Genomic DNA, 23,657 nt, shown 5'->3' on the forward strand with positions numbered 1-23,657 from the left:
AATGAATGACCATGTCACCAAAAGAACATGTTCAACCACGCACAATACGCAGCGCACACACACAAGGTCACATACATACACATGTACACCTCTGCTCACAGACATCGTGCCCGCATTCATGTTTTTCCACACAATTTCTACATACAAATGTCTACAAGCCCAACTATATTGGGTGGTACAGTGTATGCATCCTGTTCACCACAAAATGAACACTCAGTCGATGCCTTTACAAAAAAAATAGAGTAGAAAACGGTAGAACGTAGAATGTGAAGCGAATTTCAAGAGCCTAAAATTGGCCCTGTCTGTCGACTAGATAACATCACATGGTAGCAAGTGGACTGACGGTAGTTGAAGTGGAAACTTGGCACCGTACTGGTTTCCAAGGCAACCACGAACGGTAATACAGTTCGAGCTCGAGGGAGTACACGTTTGGTAGGCGAGGACTATTTACAAGATCCTGCAACTCAGTGCTGTGGAATGAGCTGCAGTTTGGAACTTTATTCGCCGTGGGAAGCAAGTTGGTGCAGTGAAGATATTCGAAAGGAGAAACGCCAGGCATGCCAAAGCCCAGCAAGGTCAATCCGCTGCACTGATGACCATTGAAATTGAAACTTTTGGGAATAGTCTTTATTTTGCCATAAAAAAAATGTCGGGAAAAGTGTCGGGCAAACAGCGATTATATGCCCTCAGGAGTGTCCCCCCCCATGCAAAGGGGCAGCCATCATCATCATCATCTCTGGACAGGTAATGAGAGCTGAGGCCCCCACAAGGTCTGGCTAAGCAGAATGTTTCGTCCTTTACGAGTTTGATAATAAAGGATGCCCCGTACTGGCAGCTGCCACAAGAGGCCATACTGAGGATCTGGGTGGATACACAGGTAGCAATGGCTTCCTCTAGCCCTAGATCACTGCGACACGCACAATCTCGCAATGGTGAATGAGAACAGTACAAACAGCAGCCTCATTTTTTAAAAAGGCTACAAACCGCAGGGTCATGTTCAAGTAGCTAAAGAACAAGCTTTGGTAGTGTCACACAACCCACAAGGGCAACAGGGAAGACCCAGAGGCCTTTGCAGCATCAGCTGGCCAAGAGAACTCCTTGTCACTGGTGCCACGGGCAAATGGGCTCAATGTGACCACACGGGATTGCTTACGAAGACAAGTGGCCCTCACTGTTGCCTCTCAGGATGAAGGAACGAACGTTCTCGCATAAAAAAAAAAAAAAAAAAAAAGCAGGTGGTTGTTGATTTTTGTATCGCGGTTAGATAGTCTCAGTTCAAGGGATGCACTGCCGACAGACTGCAGTCCATGCCGGCAAGACAGAAGGGAACAAGGCAGCACTGCAAAGCAAAGAGCAAAGTCTACGCCGGGCTGACCAACAGTTTAAGAACTTTCCCGATAATCATTGTGGATTCTCAGGCAGAGCGTCTGGATGAAGAATGACTACGTACTCTCGATTGAAGTCAACTTCAGTCGATAATAGCTCCAGCCGATGGCAAAGTTCAAAGTAACCAAGTACGTTAGTTCTTTCACTTCTTGCAATTTGTGCGGAAATATAATCTATTCAAATAAAGCCTTTCTGGTGCATGCTGCATGTGAGGTACTTCAATAAACCGTTTTTAGGTTCCTGGCTCTCACGTCATTCCTGCAAGCCCTTCCCAAAAATGATAATCTTTTCAAAGGAGAGTTGGCCAAGAAGCTAAGCGGAAGCGGGCCTTTTGTCTTTGTGAATGCAATACTGGCCACAAAGCCCAACAAAGCATTCAGAGCACTGGTTGTCCCACCATCGTTCACCAGCCAACATGGATAACTGCAGTATATTCTCCGGTCACCTTGAGCTTTCTATATTTTTGGAAAAAGCCTGCTTAAAGGGCCCCTGAGATGGTTTTCAATGTAATTCGGTTTGTATCAGAAATTGGCTCTTCCCTTTTAGTAAAGGCAAATACAGAAGGAAGTAAACACATGCACTCATGCCAGAAAAAGTTACCACAGCTCAACTCCGCAATTACGAAATCTCTCAACAACAGAATTCTCACAACTAGAAAACATTTTCAGATCCACAGTGAATGCCCATAGAAACCCATGTATTTCATATCTCTCAATAACGAAATGTTTTTGGGCAGCAATCCCACGATAACGAAAATTGCCAGCACACTTCAATCTGCATGCTTTCAGAAGCAGTTGCATGCACCGGAAGTTGCCATGTCCACCTTGTTGATTGTTTAGACTGTTTTTTTTTTTTTTTTTCAGGTGCTAAAAGCGTGTCTACGTGTGTCTCACTACGCCGACTTTGAGCCACTAGTACACTTTGTGTGTCGTGCACTGTCACACGGATCGTGTGGTGCTGCTTTTGTGAAGTGCATGCAATCGCGCGGTGCGCAGCAAAGCGATAGACAGCATGTTTCTGCCAGCAGGGATGCTGCCCTCGGCCAAGAAGTGGAAGTTTTTGACTCTTTGCAAGAAGAAGAAAATCATCAACAAAGTTGAAAAAGGACAAAAGAAGATGGACATCGCTGAAGAATACGGCATCGCATGCAGCTCACTCTCCACATTGTTGAAGAACAAAGCCGCCATTTTGAATGCACTTGGGAGTGGTACGTCTGTGCATTCGTAGTCGTCGATAAGGCCATGTTCGCGTGGTTCACCGAACAACACGCCAACAACGTGCCACTACCTGGCAAAGGGCTGCAGCATAAGGCAGTGGACTTCCCAAGCATTCTCGGACATGAGAACTTTCATGCCAATGCTGGCTGGGGCTAAACTGATTTAAAGACGAACAAGACACTGTGGCAAAGGTAATCTCCAGAGAACCGGCAAGCACCAACTTGTCCGAAACGTCACTCACCTTGGTTGCAGCCTCACAAGAGATACGCAACCAATACAAGCCCGAGGACAAAACAACGCTGATGAAACCTTGTTTTATAGAATGCTCCCATCGAAGATTACGGATTTTAACAGCCAAAAATGCCGCAGAAGGAAGCATAGTATTCTGTGTGTAACTATCCTATTGCGTGCCAATATGGATGGCAAGGACAAACGCCCGCTCCTCGTCGTCCTTTAAAGGGAATCGCACACTCCCCGTTCAGCAGACTTCAGATTTGGATGACCCGGACAATATTTGCCAGCTGGCTTGAGGTCTGTTCTGAGGACATGCAGAAGGCAGGCTGACCACTGTGCCTTCTTATGGACAACTGCAGTGCTCACCCCACTGAGGCTCAGCTGATTAATGGTCACGTGCTCTTTTTCCCACCAAACTGCAATTCTCGGCTACAACTGCTTGAACAGGAATTTATTCAAAGCTTGAAGTGCAGATACCGAGAATAACTCATTGGGCACATGCTGCCTAGTTGGCAGCATAAGCACGGCACCGTGAACCCACTTATGGCACTCGAGATGCTGGCTACAGCATGGACTGCCACACGACCAGCGGCGATCAAGAACTGTTTCGACCATGCAGGTTTCTAAGCCACCCAAGAGATGCCACATGAATGTTTGACAGCGCCACCCTAATAAATTAATACAAATGTGCACGATGATGCAGATGCTACTGCTGTGAACATTGTGGCTGCATTCCTCAGCGATGCATGTGGCACGTTCTGTTCCCTAAGCAAGAACGTTTATAGCAGCGGTGGTGTCGACTACTTTATTCACACTGACAAAAATGTGGTGGCGCACGAACAGCTGACGGACGAGGCTATTGTAAGCAGTGTGCGTGAAATGGACAATAATGAGGACAAGGGTGCAAGCTTCAAGGGAAAAATGACCAACACGCGCACTGTATTTAATGCTTTTGACGCAATTCGGACATCCCTAAGAATGCATGACGACGACATCGTGGTGGACTACCTGCGTTGCGAAGAAACATCCATGCACTCACTACATGGCAAGGATTGCCAAGGCAAGTTGAGAGAATTTTGGCATTCATTTTGTGTTTTGCTGACCATTTTCCTTTTCGTACTGTGTTATTCCGTGGTAACGATATTTCTTCGTTTTATCACCAATTTCGTTATTGTGGGGTTCAACTGTAATGGAAAACGCTGGAAGTATGACGTCATTGTCTAACAGGAAGGAAGCATTTCATCGTTGCCAGAATTCATATTTATTCAGTTTTTCTATGGCAGCGCATTTACCTTAACCAATCTGTTACTATGATTACACTCATCATGCTTGTTGGAAATGGGCACTGCAGAGCTTGGCAGATAATTTAACATGTCACAGCTGAATCTACATCCATGCACAATCCAAGGGCTTGGTGCCTGATCGTTTGAAGGAACAGTAAATACCTCAGCCAGACATGTAATGAATACACAAAAAATAGAGGACAAGCATTTCTCCCCCACTAATTGAGTTATCATACGTGACTAACTCCTGCCCAATGCAGGAAACTGCTCGACTATCAGAGCAGTGGGCATTTCCACTCAAATGCACCATACTAGAAGGTACTATGATTGTGCATTTCACATGCATTGGCTGGATCTTGCTCATTCGTGTCCACTGAGGCTAACTAAGCAGATGTTACTTGCACTTCTGCAGCGAGTCCAATTCACGCCCCAGCAATTAGCTAATCCACAATGACAACATTAGTTAGGCCAAGGAAAACATCGAAAATAGGCAGCCGTCCTGTCTGTCTCGCCGTCAGTCCACACAGTGCTGTGCTAAATGATTAATTTACCAATAAGGAAAGCGTAGCTAATCTGCATTAGAATGCCGACCCCCTCAAATCCTTTTATACTTTGAGGCAACAAAGGCGAAAGGTCTAACTGCAGCTCGGCACAAGTGAAGAGGCATTGGTCAAGTTATTGACTCGATAAAGTTTTCATTGCTTTTTTTTTTTCAAGACGGGCAATACAGGGCTACCATTATGCCCGCTACATTGCTACAAGCTGTGAGACTTCTGGTTAAAAAATTTATGTAGCTGTCGTGTTGCAGCTGCTCAATAGCATACTTAATCACCGAGCCATCGACACTAAACGTTCTTTTGTACACCATTTACACATACATGAACGCCACATTTAAAGGGACCCAGAAAAGCCTTTTGTAAAAGTTACAAAAGGCCTTTATTGTCGCGTATTACCACTATAGCGATGCAATGCCATTGGAATTAGTGATCTACATTCAGTATTAGTTCTACTAGCTACATTCAGTATCTACTAGCTACATTCCTGCGCCTAGGCACGCGTCCATCGCTGCGGACCCGCCTTTGCCTCGGGATCTCGCAGGAAGGAGGAAGAGCAGCCGGAAGCCAATGGCAGTGACGTTGCCGGCGACCGACGATCGGCCAAATCAGGGGGGCACCTCGCTGTTGCGTCAGCCGCGGTCGGTGTTGCATCAGCCGCACTCGGCTCGCTGAGGCGGCGCGCTCATCGGCTGAGAAAGGCGATCTTCACAAATTGTTTACAAATTATCCGTACAACGTATGGGGCTCCCACTTGGCTCAAAAATCCCCCGTTGTGTTCTACCATCTGAATGCATTTGGTTGCCACCTTCACAAAGCTTTTCTGGGTCCCTTGAAGGCGTGAGCTTACTAAAAAAAATGCATTTTTTTCCAGTTTCCTGGTGGCTTTACATTCACAACAAATGTCTTGAACTAAGGTTCGACTAGTACGTGATTAGTTGCAGTTCTACAAAAGCCGGCGCATGGCGACACCATTGAGGCCAAAAGGCCCTGTTGCGGGGCCCCTTTAAAAGTTCTGCATCGCACTACTCGTCAGTACCCCAGGCCCCACTTGCGAGTACTACTTCAAGGTTTTTAGGCTTCTGAAGAGCATGAAGCTTCATGTGGGCCACAAACTGCTCCCTCGCCAGAAGGCCCGTCTCACAGGTGGTGCACTCAAAGGGCTTGATGACCGCATGCAGGCGCTGTTCGTGCTTCACGAGGGCATTCTTGTAGGCGAAGCTCCGTTGACAGAAACCGCAGACATGCGGCCTCTCGCCCGAGTGCATCCTCTCATGCATCGCGAAGGACCACCTGTAAAAAAACTGCTTATCGCACACGTTGCACGTGTAGTGTTTATGCGTTCCGTGCGTTTTCTCGTGCGCGGCCAGGCTACTCCTCTGCGAGAACTTTTTGTCGCACACTTTGCACACGTAGGGCCTCTCGCCCGTGTGGACCCGGACGTGGCGCGCCTGGTCCGACTTGTGGGCGAAGCGTTTGTCGCAGACGCTGCACGCAAATGGCCGCTCCCCAGAGTGCGTTGTATCGTGCTTAATCAGGGAGGCCTTGCGGGAGAAGCTCTTGTGACAGACGGTGCACGTGTAAGGCTTCACACCCGTGTGGGTTCTCTCGTGCTGCTGCAGGCTGTACTTGCGCGTGTAGCACTCGGGGCAGAATCGGCAGGCAAACGGCTTCTCTCCCGTGTGCTGCCTCATATGGGTTTGGAGGTTGCCTTTCCACAGGAAGTGCTTGTTGCACACGAGGCAGACGTGGGGCCCCGCCTTTTCCGTGACGGCCGAGTGTGCAGTCTGGCTGTTCCGCTGAAGGCACGGTTGGAAAGCCTGGAGGCTCCTTTCGAGTTGTGTTGCCTCGCGGTCATTGAAAAATTGCCTGAGTGGACAGAATCGGACACAAAGGAAACGGTTAAGTGCAACATGAACACACGAATTGGACACAGCCACTGCATCTAGACCTAAAAATTTTGCAACGGTGAACGAATGCAACAATTTTTTGCACAACACCGTAAGAGCCACAGGCAGGGTGCGACACCTCATATGTACCTAGCTACAAAAGCAAGCCTGTCACAAGAATTCACAAAACTGCTTTCTACGAAAGCATTAGCCCCCTTCTCCCCTACACTAATAAAAATTACCATAACTGGAGCAAATCTGCAGCAAATTGTGAATGGCTGGTGCACTGTATGACTTCGCAACACCACTGGGTTGGCAGAGCGGTGCATGCCGCTTGTTCAGCATCAACCACAAAGGAGTCCCGTAAACATTGGCCCAAAGGCTTTGCAGAATGTTAAAAAGAGATGCAAATAACCTAACTCTTAGAACTGCACCCGCTGCAGTGGCTCCGTGGCTAAGGCGTTGCGCTGCTGAGCACGAGGTCGTGGGTTCAATTCCGGGCCGTAGGTGCCGCTTTTCTGATGTGAGGCGAAAAGCAAAAACGGCTGTGTGTACGAGATTTGAGCACACATTAAAGATCCCCAGGTGGTCAAAATTAATCTTGAGCCCTCCACTACAACGGGCCTCAAAACCTGTCTGGCTTCAGCGCTTTACACCCCATAGCCAATCAAGTTCTCTGTTGCTATGCCCAAGAGCCCTGGCCAGTCACCCTTGTTAAGACTACACCATGGCTCTTACAGAAATGTACTTTGATACTCGCCTAGTTGCCACTTCTGTAATTAGCATGCACAAGTTTCTCACGTAGGCCTTAGTACATGTCACTAACACGATTCCAAGTCAAAGGCCACAACGCAATCATTAGGCCACCCTGAGTCAGCCACAGCCATTGAGACGTGGTGGCACTGAGCATGCATGCATATCTCCCATTCCGAAAGCCCTCGGTTCAACTTCCATCGGGAACCAAAAGAACCCAACTCAATTACTTTCATTTGCTAGCACTATCTTTCCTGAGCCAAGGGCCATTTGGTGTGCCCCGTCTTGGCCCTGACAACACCCAATTTTCGACCCATCCAGTCGGCCAAAGCCATCGCCTCCTTACCTAGAGCAGTTACGAAAGAAAGCAGTGGCGTGCCTCCCTTCCACGCCGCTTCTCGCAGCCTCTGGTTCCGCCTTTTGTTGTGACAATAGTCCACTTTTGCATCACTTCCTCCCTCTCGCAGTTCCTTTCCTGCCTCTGACGACCGACATCTCTGCCTTGCTGCTCTCACCGCCGGATGGCCCCGTCGCGTTTTTATAGTAAAGATTCACACTTAATCACAGCGCGAAAGACGGGACAGACAGTAGAATAACCACAGGACAGGCTCTGTCCTGTGGTTATTCCACTGTCTGTCCTGTCTTTCGTACTGTGATTAAGTATGTACACGCACCAACTCGCCCAACTTGCAACTGCAAAGATTCAATCTAGAGGTGTGCGAATATTCGAAATTTCAAATACAAATAAGATAATCTCTTTAATCGAAGTGTATTTGATTCGAAAAATGCATATTTGGAAGTTCCAGAATATTCGGTCACATTTCAACATTCTGGAAAAGTCGAGCGAGTAATGTATAATGTGTGTGGTGCTCATCTTCCGAATTTATTCTAACACGCCTTTTTTTTTTTTTTTTCAGAAAATACACCTCAAACTCAGACGTGTTAGACCCGAGTACTAGACGAAACAGCGCTAGTGCTCACTTATCGTTATCGATGTAGCGGTGCAACCTTCACCGCATGTTTGCGTGAGTAGAGTGTTGAGGAATGTGAAAAATTGTGGCAGCGCCCAACTAGTGAAACATGCCACCCCCCATGAAGGCATCTGTATGCTGGCTGACAGGTGTTACACACCACCAGGGTGTGGGCGCCCACGCATGTGTGCACGCACCAATAAAAAAAGATGTGTCTTGGTACGTGCAGGCAAGGCGCAAAGGTCGCTCATGTGCGGGGGTATGGAGCTCCCCAGGGCCTTGCAAGCGCTTCTTGTGCCAGCAAAAGATAAAGTAAGCTTGCAGATAGCAGCGCCCCTGCTTCACCCAGAAAAAAAGATAAAAGCAGCTAAGGTAGTACCCAGAGCTCTTCGATGCAGGCCGTTGGGAAACTCTGCCTCAAAAAACGTGCTGCCCCTGGAACCCCCCCGCTTTGGATTGTGCTTGTGGTGGCACCGTGGCCACCACAAGCACTACCCTAAAAACACAGCAATTGTTAAACCTGACAATTTAACGGACAACTTTATTTTCAAGGCGCATAGTTTTTTTATTTTTGTACTCTCCTATGTTATTCAGTGCTTCCTTAACTGTGGTTTTTTGTTGCGACAGTTTCTGCATCTTGACCGATTGGCGCTTGTGCGAACACTCCGGCACAACATAGGCCCAACCTGAAGCACTAAATTTGCAGTTGGCGCTCAGCCTACATCAGACTGTATGCCAAAACTAAGCCAGCATCTGATCAAGTGGCTCTAAATAATCCTTTCAAGCTTGTGTGAAGCCGTCAAAGCGAAATTTTAACTCTTTTTTTGCCACCGGAAGACCGCAGATGACATGCAGCAGACGACACTGCGCAGACGACAATGCATCTTGTTGACCCCACGGTCGCATTTTTTTACTACTCTTGGTTCGAATGACATAAAACACTTGCGTGGTTGAACACCTTTGGATTCTTTGGCACAACAAATTTACGTAAGCACACAAATACCATTTTTTGCCAAGGTCATCGAGCGGTGAGCCATGTTGTATAGTGTGTTTTATGACCAACAGATGGCACCACCGTACGGAAAAAATCCAAAAGAGTGGACAAATCGCGGGGCCACATTTTGATGCATGCGGCCTATGGGAAGTTTCGCAACTCCTACATCAAGGAACTCTGGGTATTACCGCGCAGTGTGCCCCTTTCTACAGGTAAAAGGATCACCGCTCCCCGACAGCCTCTCACTGATTATGTTTATTTTTATAAGTTTAGGCGACTTCGAGTTTCCAAACGTGGCCTCAATGCATGGTTTGCAACCACCGACTGTGTGACGTTCAGTTGTTGCCACCGGTGCCACCTTTCGTACCATTCCACGAGCGTACAATGCCGCACTTTGTGGGGATCCAGCCTTGAAGCACCCGCAACACTGGTGATGGCGTCACATACGCGCGGGGAGCGAACAATGACCGGCCGGACCTCCTCTGTTCCCCAACGTGCCACCTCTGCAACCCGCGGAGGGCATAAGAAGTCGAATCAAGCCCCCGGGGTCCCCTTCTCCACCCGACACCAAGCGATTCGGCTGGAGGAAGCCGCCGCATTAGAAATCCGATAGCGCGCTCCTGCATTCCGCCCCGAGAACGAGACGGGGAAGAGCGCCGCTCCCTGCACCTTCCGCCAACGCGGACCAGTGGGCCCGCAGCTGCACTCCGAGACCACCTGCACAGCCCAGTGGAGTACGCGTTCCCCAGCTCGAGCGCTCCAGCCCCCGATCCACCGGTGAGCGGGTGCCTCCCGTGCACTTGGGCGCCAGAGAGAAGGATCTCGCCTCCAAGGCCCCGAACCTGCCACCCGCCTTACACGCTTCTAACTGACCAGGAGCCCAACGACCGCCGACGCTACCTCGTCCTTGAGGCCGGTGAGGGAGCCGGCACTGTTTAAGCCCTCATTGATGAAACATAACTGTTACCTGTTGATACCCGCTCATGTCTGTGCCTCTTTTCCTCTCAACTCGGCGTGGACCCACCCACAGGGGAAACAGTGAGCCAACCCTTTAAGGGCCCGTTACAACTCCATTTACATAGCTGCACAGCGCACCCAGTGTGCGCTTCACATGAAGTTGATGCGATAGGAACTGCGTTTGCTGCGCTTCTTTCGCAACCATGTAAATGCAACCATACGTTGTATGTCGCAACTTGCAGGTGGCGTGAGCTGACCTAGTGCGAAATAAATGAATTTTGTCCATCTGTCAATGGCTTGTATTTCAAAAACATTTGTGATTCTCTTCTTTTTTGCATTCGTTTTACGGCACATAAAACGTGCATGCTTTCTAAGCACGTGGAGCAGTTACCGTATAAACGCGTGTAAGGGCCGCACCCGTGTATGGGCCGCACCCTGTTTCTCTCAACTACATACCGTATTTACACGATTGTAAGTCGACTCGAATGTAGGTCGACCCCCAGAAATTGCATCTCTCAAAAAAAGAAAAATGCGAGCGCCGCCTATAAAACCGTATCACAAAGAGAAGCTCTTCCGTCAACCCACACGGCGGCTCTACCATCAATGATCGATGCTCCCACAAGAGCCGTGCGCTCGCAGTGTGCGCGGTAGATGTTAAAAATGAAAAGCTTTTGTATAAGCACATGGAATAACCATGCGCTGTGAGTTGAGCGGGAAGAACACAATCGCTGCGTGATGACAACCATCGAAGCAACCGGCAGCAGCCACTGGCGCGCGATACCAAAACAAACAAAATGGCGGCTGACGGAAAGCGACTAACCTCCCACCATGGCCTCCCACCATCGCGTTCGGAAGTTTACTGAACAACGTGATACGATCTGGGCTACGTGAGCGCCGCGCATTGAATCAAAGGATTCGCTAATACTCATTTTATTTTTAGAGACGAATAAAAAGCTTCTTGACGCGTTTTTGCACGCGATTCGTGCGCGTCGGTGTTGCGCGGGCGACTTTTTCACGCCCGCGTCGACGATTCCGCGCGCGCGGCAGCTTCTACTGCTTTTAAGTTAAACCAGTTCTACCGTTCTTACCTCCGTATGACGCGCGACGAGCGCGGCAATGGGGAGGCGCGCTCTTTGATCAGTTTGATAGCGCCCGGGACTAGCCGGCTGGCGCCGCCGGAAATGTTTAGGCTTACCACGGTGGGGGATATTTGATTGGCGCTTTCCCTAGCGGCACGGATAATGCTTCATAGTGTCGTTTTCGACCACATTATCACCTCCTTTCCTCCACAAACGTCTTCGTGTGTGCCTTCAGTGACATCTTAAAGAGCTGTTTAAAGCGGCCGCTGGAACTACCCGTCATGTTGCCTCCGCCGATCGCGTAGCGCGCAGCATGCGGGTGGTATTCGCGGCAGCATCAGCGCGGCGCATTTTCGCGAGCATAAAACGCCTTATGCGGTTATAACCATGGGAACGAGGGTGCAAAGCTGTCCCCACCTCGTAGCACCCCCGATTTCTCGTTTTTCTTGCCGTTACTAGCGGTAGATGGTTCGACTTCGATTCTAAGTCGACCCCCCAACATTGGATGGTCAAATTTGAAAAAAAGGGTCGACCTACAATCGTGTAAATACGGTATTCGAGAAAAAAAAAATCCGTGTACGCGCCGCATCACCACTTTCGTTGACCCATACGTATTCAAAATGCGCACGCGCATGCAAGGTTTTAAGCATTGTCGATAGATGGCGCTATCCATATCGGCATTAGCATCACCAACTTGTGCAGTTCTGCTGGTTCTGCCGGCCATTTGCTGGAGTTCTGCATTGTCTCTCATGTTTGCATGTCTTTAATGAGCATTTACGTTGTGGCACGATGGGCAAGCACCTGAATAGCTACACGGCTGGCTACAAGTTGAAGGTGATCGACTTCGCTCTCGAGCACGGGAAACGTGCCGCCGGCAGAAAATTCGACGTCGACGAAAAGTGTGTTCGACGATGGTGCGCTCAAAAGGAAGCTTTGGAAAACACCAACAGCAGAAAGCGCGCTTTCCGAGGAAAGCCTGCAAGTTTCCGGAACTGGAAGAAGACTTGTTCCGCTATGTGACTGAAGTGCGGAACGATGGTTTTGCGCTCCCAACGGACATGCTGCGCGTGAAGGCACTAGCCTTGGCACATGCGAAGAACATACCGGCCGGGACTTTCAAGGCTAGTGCTGGCTGGGTGCGAAGATTTCTGAAACGGAAGGGGCTCTCATTTCGCCGAAAGACCACGTTTTAGCTGCTGCCAGAAGACTACACCGACAAGGTGCTTAGTTTTCATAAGCACGTCATCGGCCTTCGCCATCAGCATAATTATCCGCTGTCGCAAATTGCGAACGCTGATCAAACTCCTGTGTGGTTTGACTGCCCAGAGAATTACACAGTCGAACTGAAAGGCAAAAAGAACGTCGCCATGCGGACACGCTGCACAGTGATGCTTTGTGAGACCGCGGACGGGCGGAAGCTACCCCCGTACGTTGTGTTGAAAAGGAAGAGGATTCCCAACGAAGTGTTCCCCAAGGGTATCGTAGTTCGAGCCCAAGAAAAGGGCTGGATGAACGATGACTTGGTGCTCGACTGGGTGAAATGTGTTTGGCAAAACCGACCGGGAGCGTTGTTGGCCAAACGGTCACTGTTAGTGTTAGACAGCTTCCGCGGTCACCTTACCGATAAGGTGAAGGAACAGCTGCGCCGTGTCGGCACAGACATGGCCGTGATTCCGGGCGGCCTCACTGGAATGCTGCAGCCATTGGACGTAAGCGTGAACCGACCTTTTACGGTTGAATTCCGAAGGCTTTACACTGAGTGGATGGCAAGCGGTGGCCACGAGCAGACGCCGACCGGACGGCTGAAGAGGCCACCGCTTGCGACTCTTCTCGAATGGATCCTGTCCGCGTAAAGCTTGGTGGCGACGGACGTTGTATCCCGAAGCTTCAAGGTCACCAGTATATCAAACAGCTTGGACGGCGCTGAAGATGAATGCTTGTGGGAGGACGATGCTCCGCAACACACCCCCTCGGACTCCGAGCCTGAGGACTCGTTGAGCGACGACGATTAAGCACAAATGCCGTGTGCTGCAATAAACGCTCTTTGTTCGCTAGGTGGTACGTTCTTTTTACTTTAAAAAAATTGTACGTCGCGTGTATGGACCGCACCTTGAAAATTGGCCCTCATTTCTTGAAAAAAAAGTGCGGCCCTTACACGCATTTATACGGTAATTTTTTATCCTGCATGATAATCTGTAACGAGCGCATAATTCCAGGTCTAATTATTTAGCCTGCTGCACTGCACTAAAATTCTGTTCGAACCATTTATTTTGTAAGGGTAAAAAACATATCTGATATTGGATTCGATATTTGAAGTCAGTTTTCTGCCTTAATCATATTCAGTTTGTATTGAAAAATTACATTTGCACACCCCTAATTTAAACGGCCCGCTTAGAGAAAAAACTGTGGGCACCTGTAGCAGCGAAACAGCTCCCAAAAGCAGAGATGGAAACCCAAGCCCGCACCTCTGTTGCGCCAGCAATGCCTGGGCCTGTGCAGAGAGGGCCGCTGCGGCGTCTGGCGGCAGCGAGATGTGGCTGCTGCTCTCCCCGGCCTCGAACACCGGTGCGCTGCAGGAAAGGACAAAAAAAAAGCGGAATTACTTGAAGGAGCACCGAGTGGCATCCAATTGGCATTTATACCCCTGTCACACGGGCTCTTTCAATCGCGATTGAAGTGAATCGCGATCGAGTTTTCGAGCGCACTCGATGCACTGCCGCTGCTACATGGTATGTTTAAATTGCGATCGAGAAGTTGCACCGGTTGCACTCGTGTGCGCCAGATGGCGCTAACAATGTACTTGCGGCCGGTATCTGGTAACTTCACGCGGTCGTAGGTATATGTAACTATGTAAATGTTACCGCATGCTTATTTGGGTCAAGTTACCATATTTATTCGAATATAAGGCGAGGTGTTTTTCTAAAAGGTGCACTCTCAAAGTCATACCCCGCCTTATATTCGAGGCTCAGTATCCCAATATGCCGATTTTGGTGTGACAGTTTTGGTTTCCACCATCCAACCATTTCCAAGCTTCCAAAAGAGCCCAACGACACTGTTGGAAATGAAACAAAGAGATTTCAGAATAAAACGCGTAAAATTTTACACAAAGGCAGGTTGCAGATAGTAATTACAGAGTTTCCGCAACTGCAAGGGTATTGAATAGTTCGCGATACAGCAGAGGTCATCGCAGCAGACGCCTTCGACCATGTCAACGAGCTGAGCCAGCAGTAGCCGTTCCAAGCCAGTAGTAGCCGCAAAGCTTGTAAACAAGTCGGGACGCCATTTTGCATTTTTGTTAGAGCTCTCGGAGTCCCCGCTGCAAAATTTTCTTTCTCTGTGCTTGTTTCATGCGACCAGCGCAATGGTGAGTCATACTTGCCACTATGATGCAGCCATGGAGGAAGAAAAAGTTAGGAGACGGTGCCACTGGAGAAACGTGAAGCCTATACATAAAAAGTAAACTCGAAGTTGCCCCAGGCGTCACTGCACCACGTGACCCCATCGCGCCGCCGCCGTATGGACCGCCACGCACTCTTCAATTTAGTGTGCTCGAAACTGCTCTGCGGCCTGTTGTTGCGAAGCCTGCTATATGTTGGTTTTTTTTCCACGGCTTTTGTCTTTCGCACGTACGCGGCATTCCTGCCCGCACGCGGGCATGAGATCGCCGAGCAGACAAATGCTGGAAGGATGGGGAAAAGTTAACGCCAACCAAACAGGAGAGATGCGCCAGAGTCGGAGACCGCCGCCGCCGCCGGCCCACCAGACCATGGAGGTCACGTGCTGGGCCGACTGCGGCGGCTTGAGAAAAACAGCGGAGGGAGCGGCGTCAATGGAGCTGGGCTTGCGAAGGCTAGCTGCATGACGTCATGCCGTCTCCTAGTTTTTTCTTCCTCCATTGATGCAGCCTTCACGAGGAAAGTCATAGCAGAGGCGGAAGTCACTGGAAAATGCGCGGCGGGTCGAAAGTGTGACGTTCCCGAAAACAACGTGCGTCGTTGGCGCAAACAGAAGACGTCGTTCCGCAAGTGCTGCATTTCAAATGCTCTTGACGCCGCCGAGGACGATGACCTCTTTGAGTGCGCAAGTGACAAGGAAGATTCGGATGCCACCACCTCTGAAGACAGTTTCTAAGTTGCACTTCCATCTCACTCCGAATAAATATCGTTGTGTGCAGATAGTTCATGGATACTTGGTGTCTGCTTTGATGAAAGGTAGGGAATTTAGTTGCATTTTTTCTTTCGTTATTTTGCCTTATATTAGTGTGCAAACTTTTTTTCTTTTTCTTGGGTCCTTCAACTCCCCCCTCGCCTTATAATCGTGACCGCCTTATATTCAAATAAATGCGGTATTTGACACAATTTGTGGTGTTAGTTGAAGTTGTCACCTTCTGTGCCATTACTGAGCGAGGACGAGAGTATCGCCGCTTTCGTTCGATCGCGCTTAAAAGCCTCGATCACACTTGAGGAACCAGGATTGAGTTCGAGCGGGATCGAGCTCGATCGCGATTGAAACTGCCACGTAGCAGCACCTGATTCGGAGTAAGCTCGATCCGGATCCACTCAATTGCGATTGAATGTGCCCGTGTGAGAGGGGTATTAAAGAGTTTCGTTCTTTTCCGCCTTTATTTCTTTCGCTGCTTTGTACCGCTGTCCCTTCCCATTTCACCACTAGGTAGTTTGCCTCCATTATTGCCTCCCCCTGTTTTTTTTTCTTTCTCGGCTTCCTTACCAGCCCGCGCCATGCTTGTTTTCTTTGATGGTTTGCAACTCAGCAACAGCTAATGCAGTCCATTCTTCTTCTCTCTCCATGCAGCACAATGTCGCGACAATGAGTGCCCCTAAAAAGTGGTGATGCGATCAAAATAATTGTACAGGGAGAGAAACACATGGAGTCATAAAATCCGTCATTGCTCAGCCCAGCCTCTGGTTTCCCCAATAAGAGCCGTGCGCTGCCTTTCTCCCGCATGAATTGCTTGCAACCACGACTGTTGCAAAGCTTACCACAGGCCTAATGCTGTTACCGATTCCTGTAACGGCAAGGGCGGTGCAGGCAATACTATCGGCCAAACTTCTGTTGGAAAGTTGTTTCACTACAAAAAGAATTACACCGACACCCAGGCACCCTTTATAATGTAGTGATTGTGAAAGCAGCAGTGTCCTATTCCTGAATGTTTTTTCTTGTTGACTATCACCTTTTATCTTTTGCACTTTTTCCTTCCTCTTCTCTAAGTTACCATGATTTGGCACACACCCACGTTTGCACTGCTACGTGAACAGTACATTAAGCCAGGATGCACTGTTCCACTCCTCTAATATCGACTTCTGCCGTTAGCGTGCTCACACACTTTACGCAGACCTCAGTGCGTATATCTAACACACATTTCTCGGTAACAATGCAGTCACTAGATCCACCCTTTCCCTTTGCGCCTTTGTTCTTCTCTCACTATGGCTCAGCACACACCCGCAGTGGCATCACAAAGCGAAGAGAACGTCCACCGTAAAATACTGAGCAAGCGCCCTCCCCCTCGACGCAGGCATAGTTCAAAAAATTTTGGGGAGAAGGCCCTTAGTCGGAACTGCCCCATAATTAAAAATGGAAGCGTAAAAATTTTCATTAAACCCCCCAGAAAAGAAAAAAATTACACCATCTCCCCGAAGGGAACTATGTGGTGATGCAAAGCAACCAGAGTCTGTTGCACACCTTGCAGCTGTGTCCGAAGCTCCGGTCCAGGAACTTGCGCTTGAAACGTCCGCCGGCGCCGACCGTCGCGCGCACGGCCGCTTTCGCGGCGCGGTCGCGTTGACGAGCGGCATCCAGATCCGCTTGGCGACGTTGGCGTGCCAAAGCGGCTTCTCTTTCTCGCAGTGTGGGATCCGCTGCTCGACGCTGGCGTCTTTGAGCGGCTTCCCTTTCTCGCAGTGTGGGATCCGCTGCTCGACGCTGGCGTCTTCGAGCGGCTTCTCTTTCTCGCAGTGTGGGATCCGTGGCTCGACGCTGGCGTTTTGAAGCGGCTTCCCTTTCTCGAAGTCTGGCATCTGCTGCTCGGCGTCGACGTTTGCGTTCTGCATCTCGAGCTCTCCTCTGCGCAGCCTTGTCTTCAGAGGTGCTCGCGGTTCTGGGCAATGCCATTCCACGACTTCAATTTTCTTATCTGTATACGAATGAATGTCCTGAACCACCATTGCTCCGAAGTCACAAGCACATTCGGCACTGTCAGATGACAATAACAAAATGGCGAGCGTGTGCGGAATTCACGGCATGTGGTGTGTTCTTGGATTGGATTTTGGATTAGACAAGAGTGCAGTGAAAAGAGTGCCTGGGCGGTTTCAGTTTCACTGGTTTGGGCCATCGGAAAGTGGTTGGGGGAGCTGGGGGCACTAGTCTGACAGTACGCGAAAACTGGAAATACTCAAATTACGGGACGGTGGCACTTGATTGGTATTTTACAGTAGTGGGAACGCACTCTGCTATCCGCCTAATTGCTGCACCTCTAATTAGCACACTAAGCTACTCATGCAGGCAGCACAGGTTCAATAGTTGAAGGTCACAGTGCATTCACCAGGTCTGCATGAAAACTGTACCAAGTTTACCCACCGCGGTGGCTCAGTGGGTAAGGCGTCGCGCTGCTGAGCACGAGGTTGCGGGTTCAATTCCCGGCCGCGGCGGCCGCTTTTCTGATGGAGGCGAAAAGCAAAAACGCCAGGTGTGTACGAGATTTCGGCGCATGATAAAGATCCCCAGGTGGTCAAAATTTATCTGGAGCCCTCCACTATGGCGCGCCTCATCGCTTGCGTCGCGTTAACCCTCACAATCAATCAAAACTGTACCAAGTCTGCCGAGCTGTGGTGGTCTTGGTAATGCGCACCAGCCCTGCTTTCCAAACGTCCCTGGCTCGAATGCTGTCCAGACCCAAATCCCCAACTTTCTCTTCAACTCAACTACCCTGTTTCTTTACTGTCTGAGCCATCGGCCATTTTGAGTGCCATCAGAGAGAAGGGAGGGTATGAACAGGCACAGCAGTGTGCCTGTTTATACCCTCCTTCTTGTGTTCCCTTGTTTTGTGCCATTTATTCTTTTTAAATATTCCTGGCTTTGCTCAAACACTAGGCTTGCTGTCCTGGGCTCCTATACGCTGGTGTTTCGTCTGCCCTGTGCGCCTTTCTCGCAATTCGAACTTTGTGCCTTATGTATTTTAAGTAGCACCAAGAGAGTACCTGCAAAAGCGTAGTAGCAAAAGCAAGCCGAACTAGCCATGGTCCATTTTGCGCTTTCTTCTGTCAGCCATTTTCAGTGCTATCTGCACGTCAGAGAGGCTGGATTTTCGACCCACCGAGTTCACTAACCCTACAACATTAAAACGTTAGAGATGAGTACTTGGGTGGCACCAAAGGGGTGGCGGGGATGTTTCTGCACCAAAAGGATATTGCTATAAATGCAGACTTCAGGCTTGAGAAAACACCCTGAAACACACTTATTTTTCTTACTACGGTCACTATTGAATGTGTTTAGAACAGGCATACCATTGAAGAAAGAGCTGTTCAGTAAGCAGCCAACCGGACTCACCTGTAGTGGGTAGCGCCATAGGCCGAGCTGTGCTGTTCCTCCAAAGCATCCACTGCGCCGTCCCCACCGCCTCGAAAAGCGGGATTTCCACAGCGCACCTTGAAAGAGGCATCCAACGAGGAGCCGTCCGACTCGGCACCTGGGAGTACCGGAAGGGCAGAGCCGTGAAAGAAGAGGATGCTCTGAAACCACACGCAAACTTCAAGGCCCATTTCAAAATGGTGGCCAGCATCCCAAAGCTCGCCTAATTGCTCAGCTTGTTTGCTCAGACTCAAGTCACCATTCTTTCGCACTTTTTACCATGCCAGAAGCACAGTGGTCTAAAAAAAAAATGAGCCTGCAAAGAAAAAGCAGCACCTCAAGGAGCACTGAACTTGATGGCTGTCAGAACAGAAACACTTAAAGTTGCTGCACAATTCATCAAGAAAGGTGCCAAGGACATATAGGCCAGCTGCAGATCATTAAAATGCGACGCATAATTTTTTTGTGTGAAAGGGCACACAGCTGAATTTAACTGAGAATGCTGGCTTACCACTACACGTTTCCTCGCTCAATTTAATCCAGGCGTCGGCCTATTTATTCCAGACGCCATGTAATTTAATCCAGGTGCCAACAAATTCAATCCATCGCCAACCAAATTAATCCAGCTATTAGAACAATGTTCAGGAGTGTTTTGTGAGAGATTAGGCACAGCTCTCGAGACTTCTTTGCGCGTGGTGTGGTGAAAAACGTGGTGTTTCTTGATACATTATGTGAAAATTATCATATTCGCGCAGCTTAATGGACATTTACTAACACCCGCAGACCAGGAGAGTGGACTCGCTTGATCCGTTATCACCGTGTGCTGCTCATCTACGAGATCGTCAGAGGTATTGACTGCTCAAGTTTTGTTATGCCAGTGTATTTTTACGCGAGCAGACGACACTTCTGTCGTGAGCAGGTAACATTTTTGATGATCTTGCAGACAAGATTATAATTTAGAAATAATACTTACCGAAAAGCATTCATTAATTGAAGATAAGACTGCAAAGGGCATTCCAGTAATGTGTTTTTATCAAAAAAGCTTCTGAAGGCATTGTTACGCGAAGAGCAGATGATACTTCTGGCGTGAGTTATCGAAGGTGCGGTGACAGACGATCAGCTCACAGCACGTGGCACCAATGGTCTGTGCGTGTTAGTAAATGTACATTGTGCTGTGTGCATAAGACATTTTGCACATCATGGCTCAAGAAACGGCATGTTTTCGCCACAGCACGCGCATCGAAGTCCGCGAAGCTGAGCCTAATTTCGTACAAAACACTCCTGAACATTCTTCTGATATCTGGTTTAATTTGGTTGGCACTCGGATTAAATTCACTTTGGGTTAAGCACTGTTGTGCGTCCCTCCTGTCTGTCGCTGTTATTTGTGCGCTTCGAAGTTTTCAATCGTGCACCAACTAGCCCAACTTGCGGTATTGCTTAAATTCGCTGGCACGTGGATTAAATTAGATGGTGCTTGGATTAAATTGGCTGGTGCCTGGATTAAATTGTACGGCAATTGGATTAAATTGAGCAGAAAAGACGGTAGTACATCATCAGTGCAATCAGAGGATGGAAATAATGGTTTATTTGGTTCAGCAGAAAAAAAAAGGGGGGGGCTACACAGGCAGTGAATGTATCAGACCAGAGCTTCAGAGCACATCACGGTTTAAAACGCAGCCACGCCAGTGCGGCACCTACACGAACAGCAAGAGAGACAGTTCAAGTTCACATCCATACCTGGAGAACCATCATCGCCCGTCTGGCATGCTGCACTGCTGACGAACCGAGCAGGAGCAGGACACTGGGTCCCTGGAAGGGAAGCACAGGCATGAGCAGAGGACCAGGGCACACGGAGAGATGCCGTACCCAAGCTGAAGGCAGGAACCGTGGCCTGCACTTCACGGCTGACGAGTACCCGCCGGCCAGCAGCCATGACTGTGGCGATGGCCGTGGTGCGGCCGCTGGTCGCCAACAGGGTCGCTGCACGGGGCACATGCTCAGTGTCAGCTATGCAACAGGGGCGCGGACGAACTGGACTCGGTTAGACTGATGGCCCCCAAGACGACCGCAAGTTCAGCCAACGGGGTGTAGCATGTGTACAGCGGGTTGAAGGGGTAACACATTGCAAGAAAGGCAACAGCACAGGAAAAATTGACCACCCAGTTATAGTCCTGGTAAAATCAAAGATTCAGCTAGTTGGCGCATTCTTTAAAAAAATAAACAGTGTAAAACAACGAAACACATCAAGTAGGGTGCAGATGACAGAGCAGTGTGCTGCTCGTACCCTCCTTTCTCTGTTCCCTTGTTTTGTGCCGTTTTTTTTTTCTTCGTTTTAAATATTCCTGGCTTTGCTCGAACACTTGGCTTGCTGTCCTGGGCTTCTATATACGCTGGTGCGGCTTTCTTGCAATTCGAACTTGGCGCATTTTAAGTCGCACCACGAGAGTACCAGCAAAAGTGTAGTACTAAGAGCGAGCCAAACTACCAAAACACAGCCTTGGCGGTGCTCACGCAAGCAGAAAACATCAAAGCATCATCAGTGGACAGTGATGTAGCACGTGAACCATTGCTAGTGTAGCAGCGCTGCAGCGGAGGCCAAGCAGTGGTGGCATCAGACTGCAACTACGCCTGTGGAATTTACCGGAGATGCACGCAGCAAAGCATGGCCAGGGTAACAAGGCAAGCACAGCGGGGGAAGTCGGGGGGTCAAGAGCTGGTTTCAGTGTACCTCCAATTCAGGCGAGATTCCTCCTGGTTGTGCGGGTTGCGATGTGAAACAGCTAGGACGAGCATCTAAAATAACGTAGTGCCTACTATTACGGCAACTGTGAGAATTACCGGGCGGAAATTTCTCACAGCAGTCGCCCCTGATTGGCTAAGGACGCCACCCAGAGATTCTCTCCGACAAATATTGGCAAAATCACGAATTTTAGTGTTTTTGTTGAGCACCTGTTTTGTGTAAGCAAAAAGAAAAAGCTCCTGTGTCGAAAAGTTTTTTTTAGTTTTCGGAATTGGCTGTGTCTAGCGTTCCGACCAGACGGAACGGCAACTGTCACTAAAGTTCCGTCCAGAGGAAACACAACTCGCGTTGAGAGCAGTCCTTCTTGATTTTTACCTAACCGGCCAAACAGCTACCGCTCACTGACTAGCCAGAATCACTGATAATTATTAGTCATTATTAATAAGTACAGATGATACAGATCCGGACGGATCTCAAAGCCGCCACCCGACGCCCGCTTCACAATATTTCAGCGAGAGCAGTCGGTCTTGATTTTAACCTAACCGGCCAAACCGCTTCCGCTCACTGACTAGCCAGAGTGACTGTTAATTATTAATCACTGGTAATAATTACAGGAGATCGGGCGTAACTGGCGATGGCTACGTCGGTCTTGGCTCCAGTGAGCGGGAGCGGTTCGGCCGCTTGAGTAAAAAAACCAAGACCGACTGCTCTCATCGCGTGAATTGCAAAGCGGGCGTGAAGTATATCTATTACACAACGCTAACCACGACAGCAAAAAAAAAAAAAAAGTTCCAAGAATCGAACCAGGGACTACAGCGTCCGTAGACAGCAGCGGAACAGCTACACCAAATTCCAGGACGAGAAACGGCGGGTAATCGGCTGGTTTTGATTTGGCGTTCAGTCTGGACGGAACTCTGGACACTTCTTTCGGAATTTTGAAAGTTTTCGCTCATCGTGATTTCGCATGCTTTTTTTTCATTATGGTTATTAAAATATCAAGAGATCGCCGCACAGGCCTTCTAAAATGGGTTGGATTAGATTTAACACAGGTTGTGTTCTGTGTCGTTGGGCTGGGTTATTTTTCTTGTAGTATGGCTTGATTTGGTATGTTATGATACTTTCGGTAAGGTTAGGTTCGGCAACGTTAGGTTACGTTGGGAGATAATCAACATGCGAAATGTACCCGAGTAAAGCTTGGAATCCATGAAGAAGGCAACAAAAGCACTGTGACAAAGGTTTCACCACTGCGACACAGTTCACTGCGCTTCCACTGCATCCGCAGAGAGGCCGTCGTAGGCAAGCACATCCACCGAGTTGATCATGCCGAAGCCACACAAGCCGTACGACCCGACTAGACAAGAGTCTAGGCAGCCCAGATGGGCACGGGATAACATTTTGCGAGGCAGCAATCCACCCCTGCAGCAAAAACGATGTCCTACACACGAACCGACGCTTTCACATTTCGCACCAGGCGGGAAGGCGGGCGGCCAGCACGGCGTCGTACACGCACCAAATGGAAGGGTGAACCGCACATACGTATAATCCTTGACTACGAACCACACCGCCGCTCTTCCGCACGCTTGTTCTTTAATTCGAACAATTGCTATCAGCCGAAATTACCTCGCACATAAAAGTCAAACGCAACCTGAGAAAAACTTTGCACAAAAAAATCAGACAGATAGATAGGATATATATACTGTTGCCGTTCCCTTTTAAACGGGTGATCGACGGGAAATCCGGATCTGGCGTTAGCTTTCTTCAAACACATCTATTACTGTCCGCCACCTCCTCTGAAACCCTCCGTTATGTTCTTTCGCCACCAAAAACAAGTTTTTACATTGTTTGCTGACTATCAAACGAAGTACGCCAAACGCATCAGGTCTAAATAACAAACTTAAAATTTTAACAAAAGCTAAAAATATAAAGTATGAAGGTCTTTTTTTGTAACTGCGGGAAAGATAATATTAATAGTTACGTGAGTTACGTCGCAGTTGCATATTTTTTTTGTTTAACTAG

At 48.9% G+C, this 23,657-nt stretch overlaps 2 protein-coding genes across 7 annotated transcripts in view; both read right to left on the minus strand.

Annotated features, from left to right (window-relative positions):
- The window catches only part of LOC144142389 (uncharacterized), a 462,336-nt gene that overhangs the window by 52,143 nt on the left and 386,536 nt on the right, over positions 1 to 23,657 (minus strand). The gene's annotated exons all lie outside the window — the stretch shown is intronic.
- Positions 606 to 23,458, minus strand: LOC144142385 (uncharacterized). 6 transcript variants are annotated; one of them, XM_077673857.1, is made up of 7 exons: positions 23,262 to 23,454; positions 20,768 to 20,881; positions 20,639 to 20,710; positions 18,881 to 19,019; positions 17,018 to 17,432; positions 13,783 to 13,887; positions 606 to 6,543 (listed from the first exon to the last, which is right to left on the minus strand). In XM_077673857.1, the coding sequence occupies exons 1-7, from the start codon at positions 23,268 to 23,270 to the stop codon at positions 5,700 to 5,702; spliced, it is 1,698 nt and encodes a 565-aa protein (XP_077529983.1). In that variant the 5' UTR covers positions 23,271 to 23,454; the 3' UTR covers positions 606 to 5,699. The 6 variants fall into 6 exon arrangements, with proteins under 6 accessions (XP_077529983.1, XP_077529982.1, XP_077529981.1 ...); XM_077673856.1 differs by having other exon boundaries at positions 23,110 to 23,454; XM_077673855.1 differs by having other exon boundaries at positions 22,825 to 23,454.

Source organism: Haemaphysalis longicornis, unplaced genomic scaffold (assembly GCF_048455015.1).
Source record: "Haemaphysalis longicornis isolate Haplotype H1 unplaced genomic scaffold, Haemaphysalis longicornis Haplotype H1 scaffold_6, whole genome shotgun sequence".
Classification (NCBI taxonomy): Eukaryota; Metazoa; Arthropoda; class Arachnida; order Ixodida; family Ixodidae; genus Haemaphysalis; species Haemaphysalis longicornis.

Coding starts and splice junctions, on each gene's coding strand:
- LOC144142385 (XM_077673855.1), bottom strand. CDS start 22,947: ATGTGCTTGCCTACGACGGCCTCTCTGCGGATGCAGTGGAAGCGCAGT. Junction 19,020..20,638: donor GGGCGATGATGGTTCTCCAG/GTATGGATGTGA, acceptor CGGTACTCCCAG/GTGCCGAGTCGGACGGCTCC. Junction 13,888..17,017: donor GCTTCGGACACAGCTGCAAG/GTGTGCAACAGA, acceptor CCTTTCCTGCAG/CGCACCGGTGTTCGAGGCCG.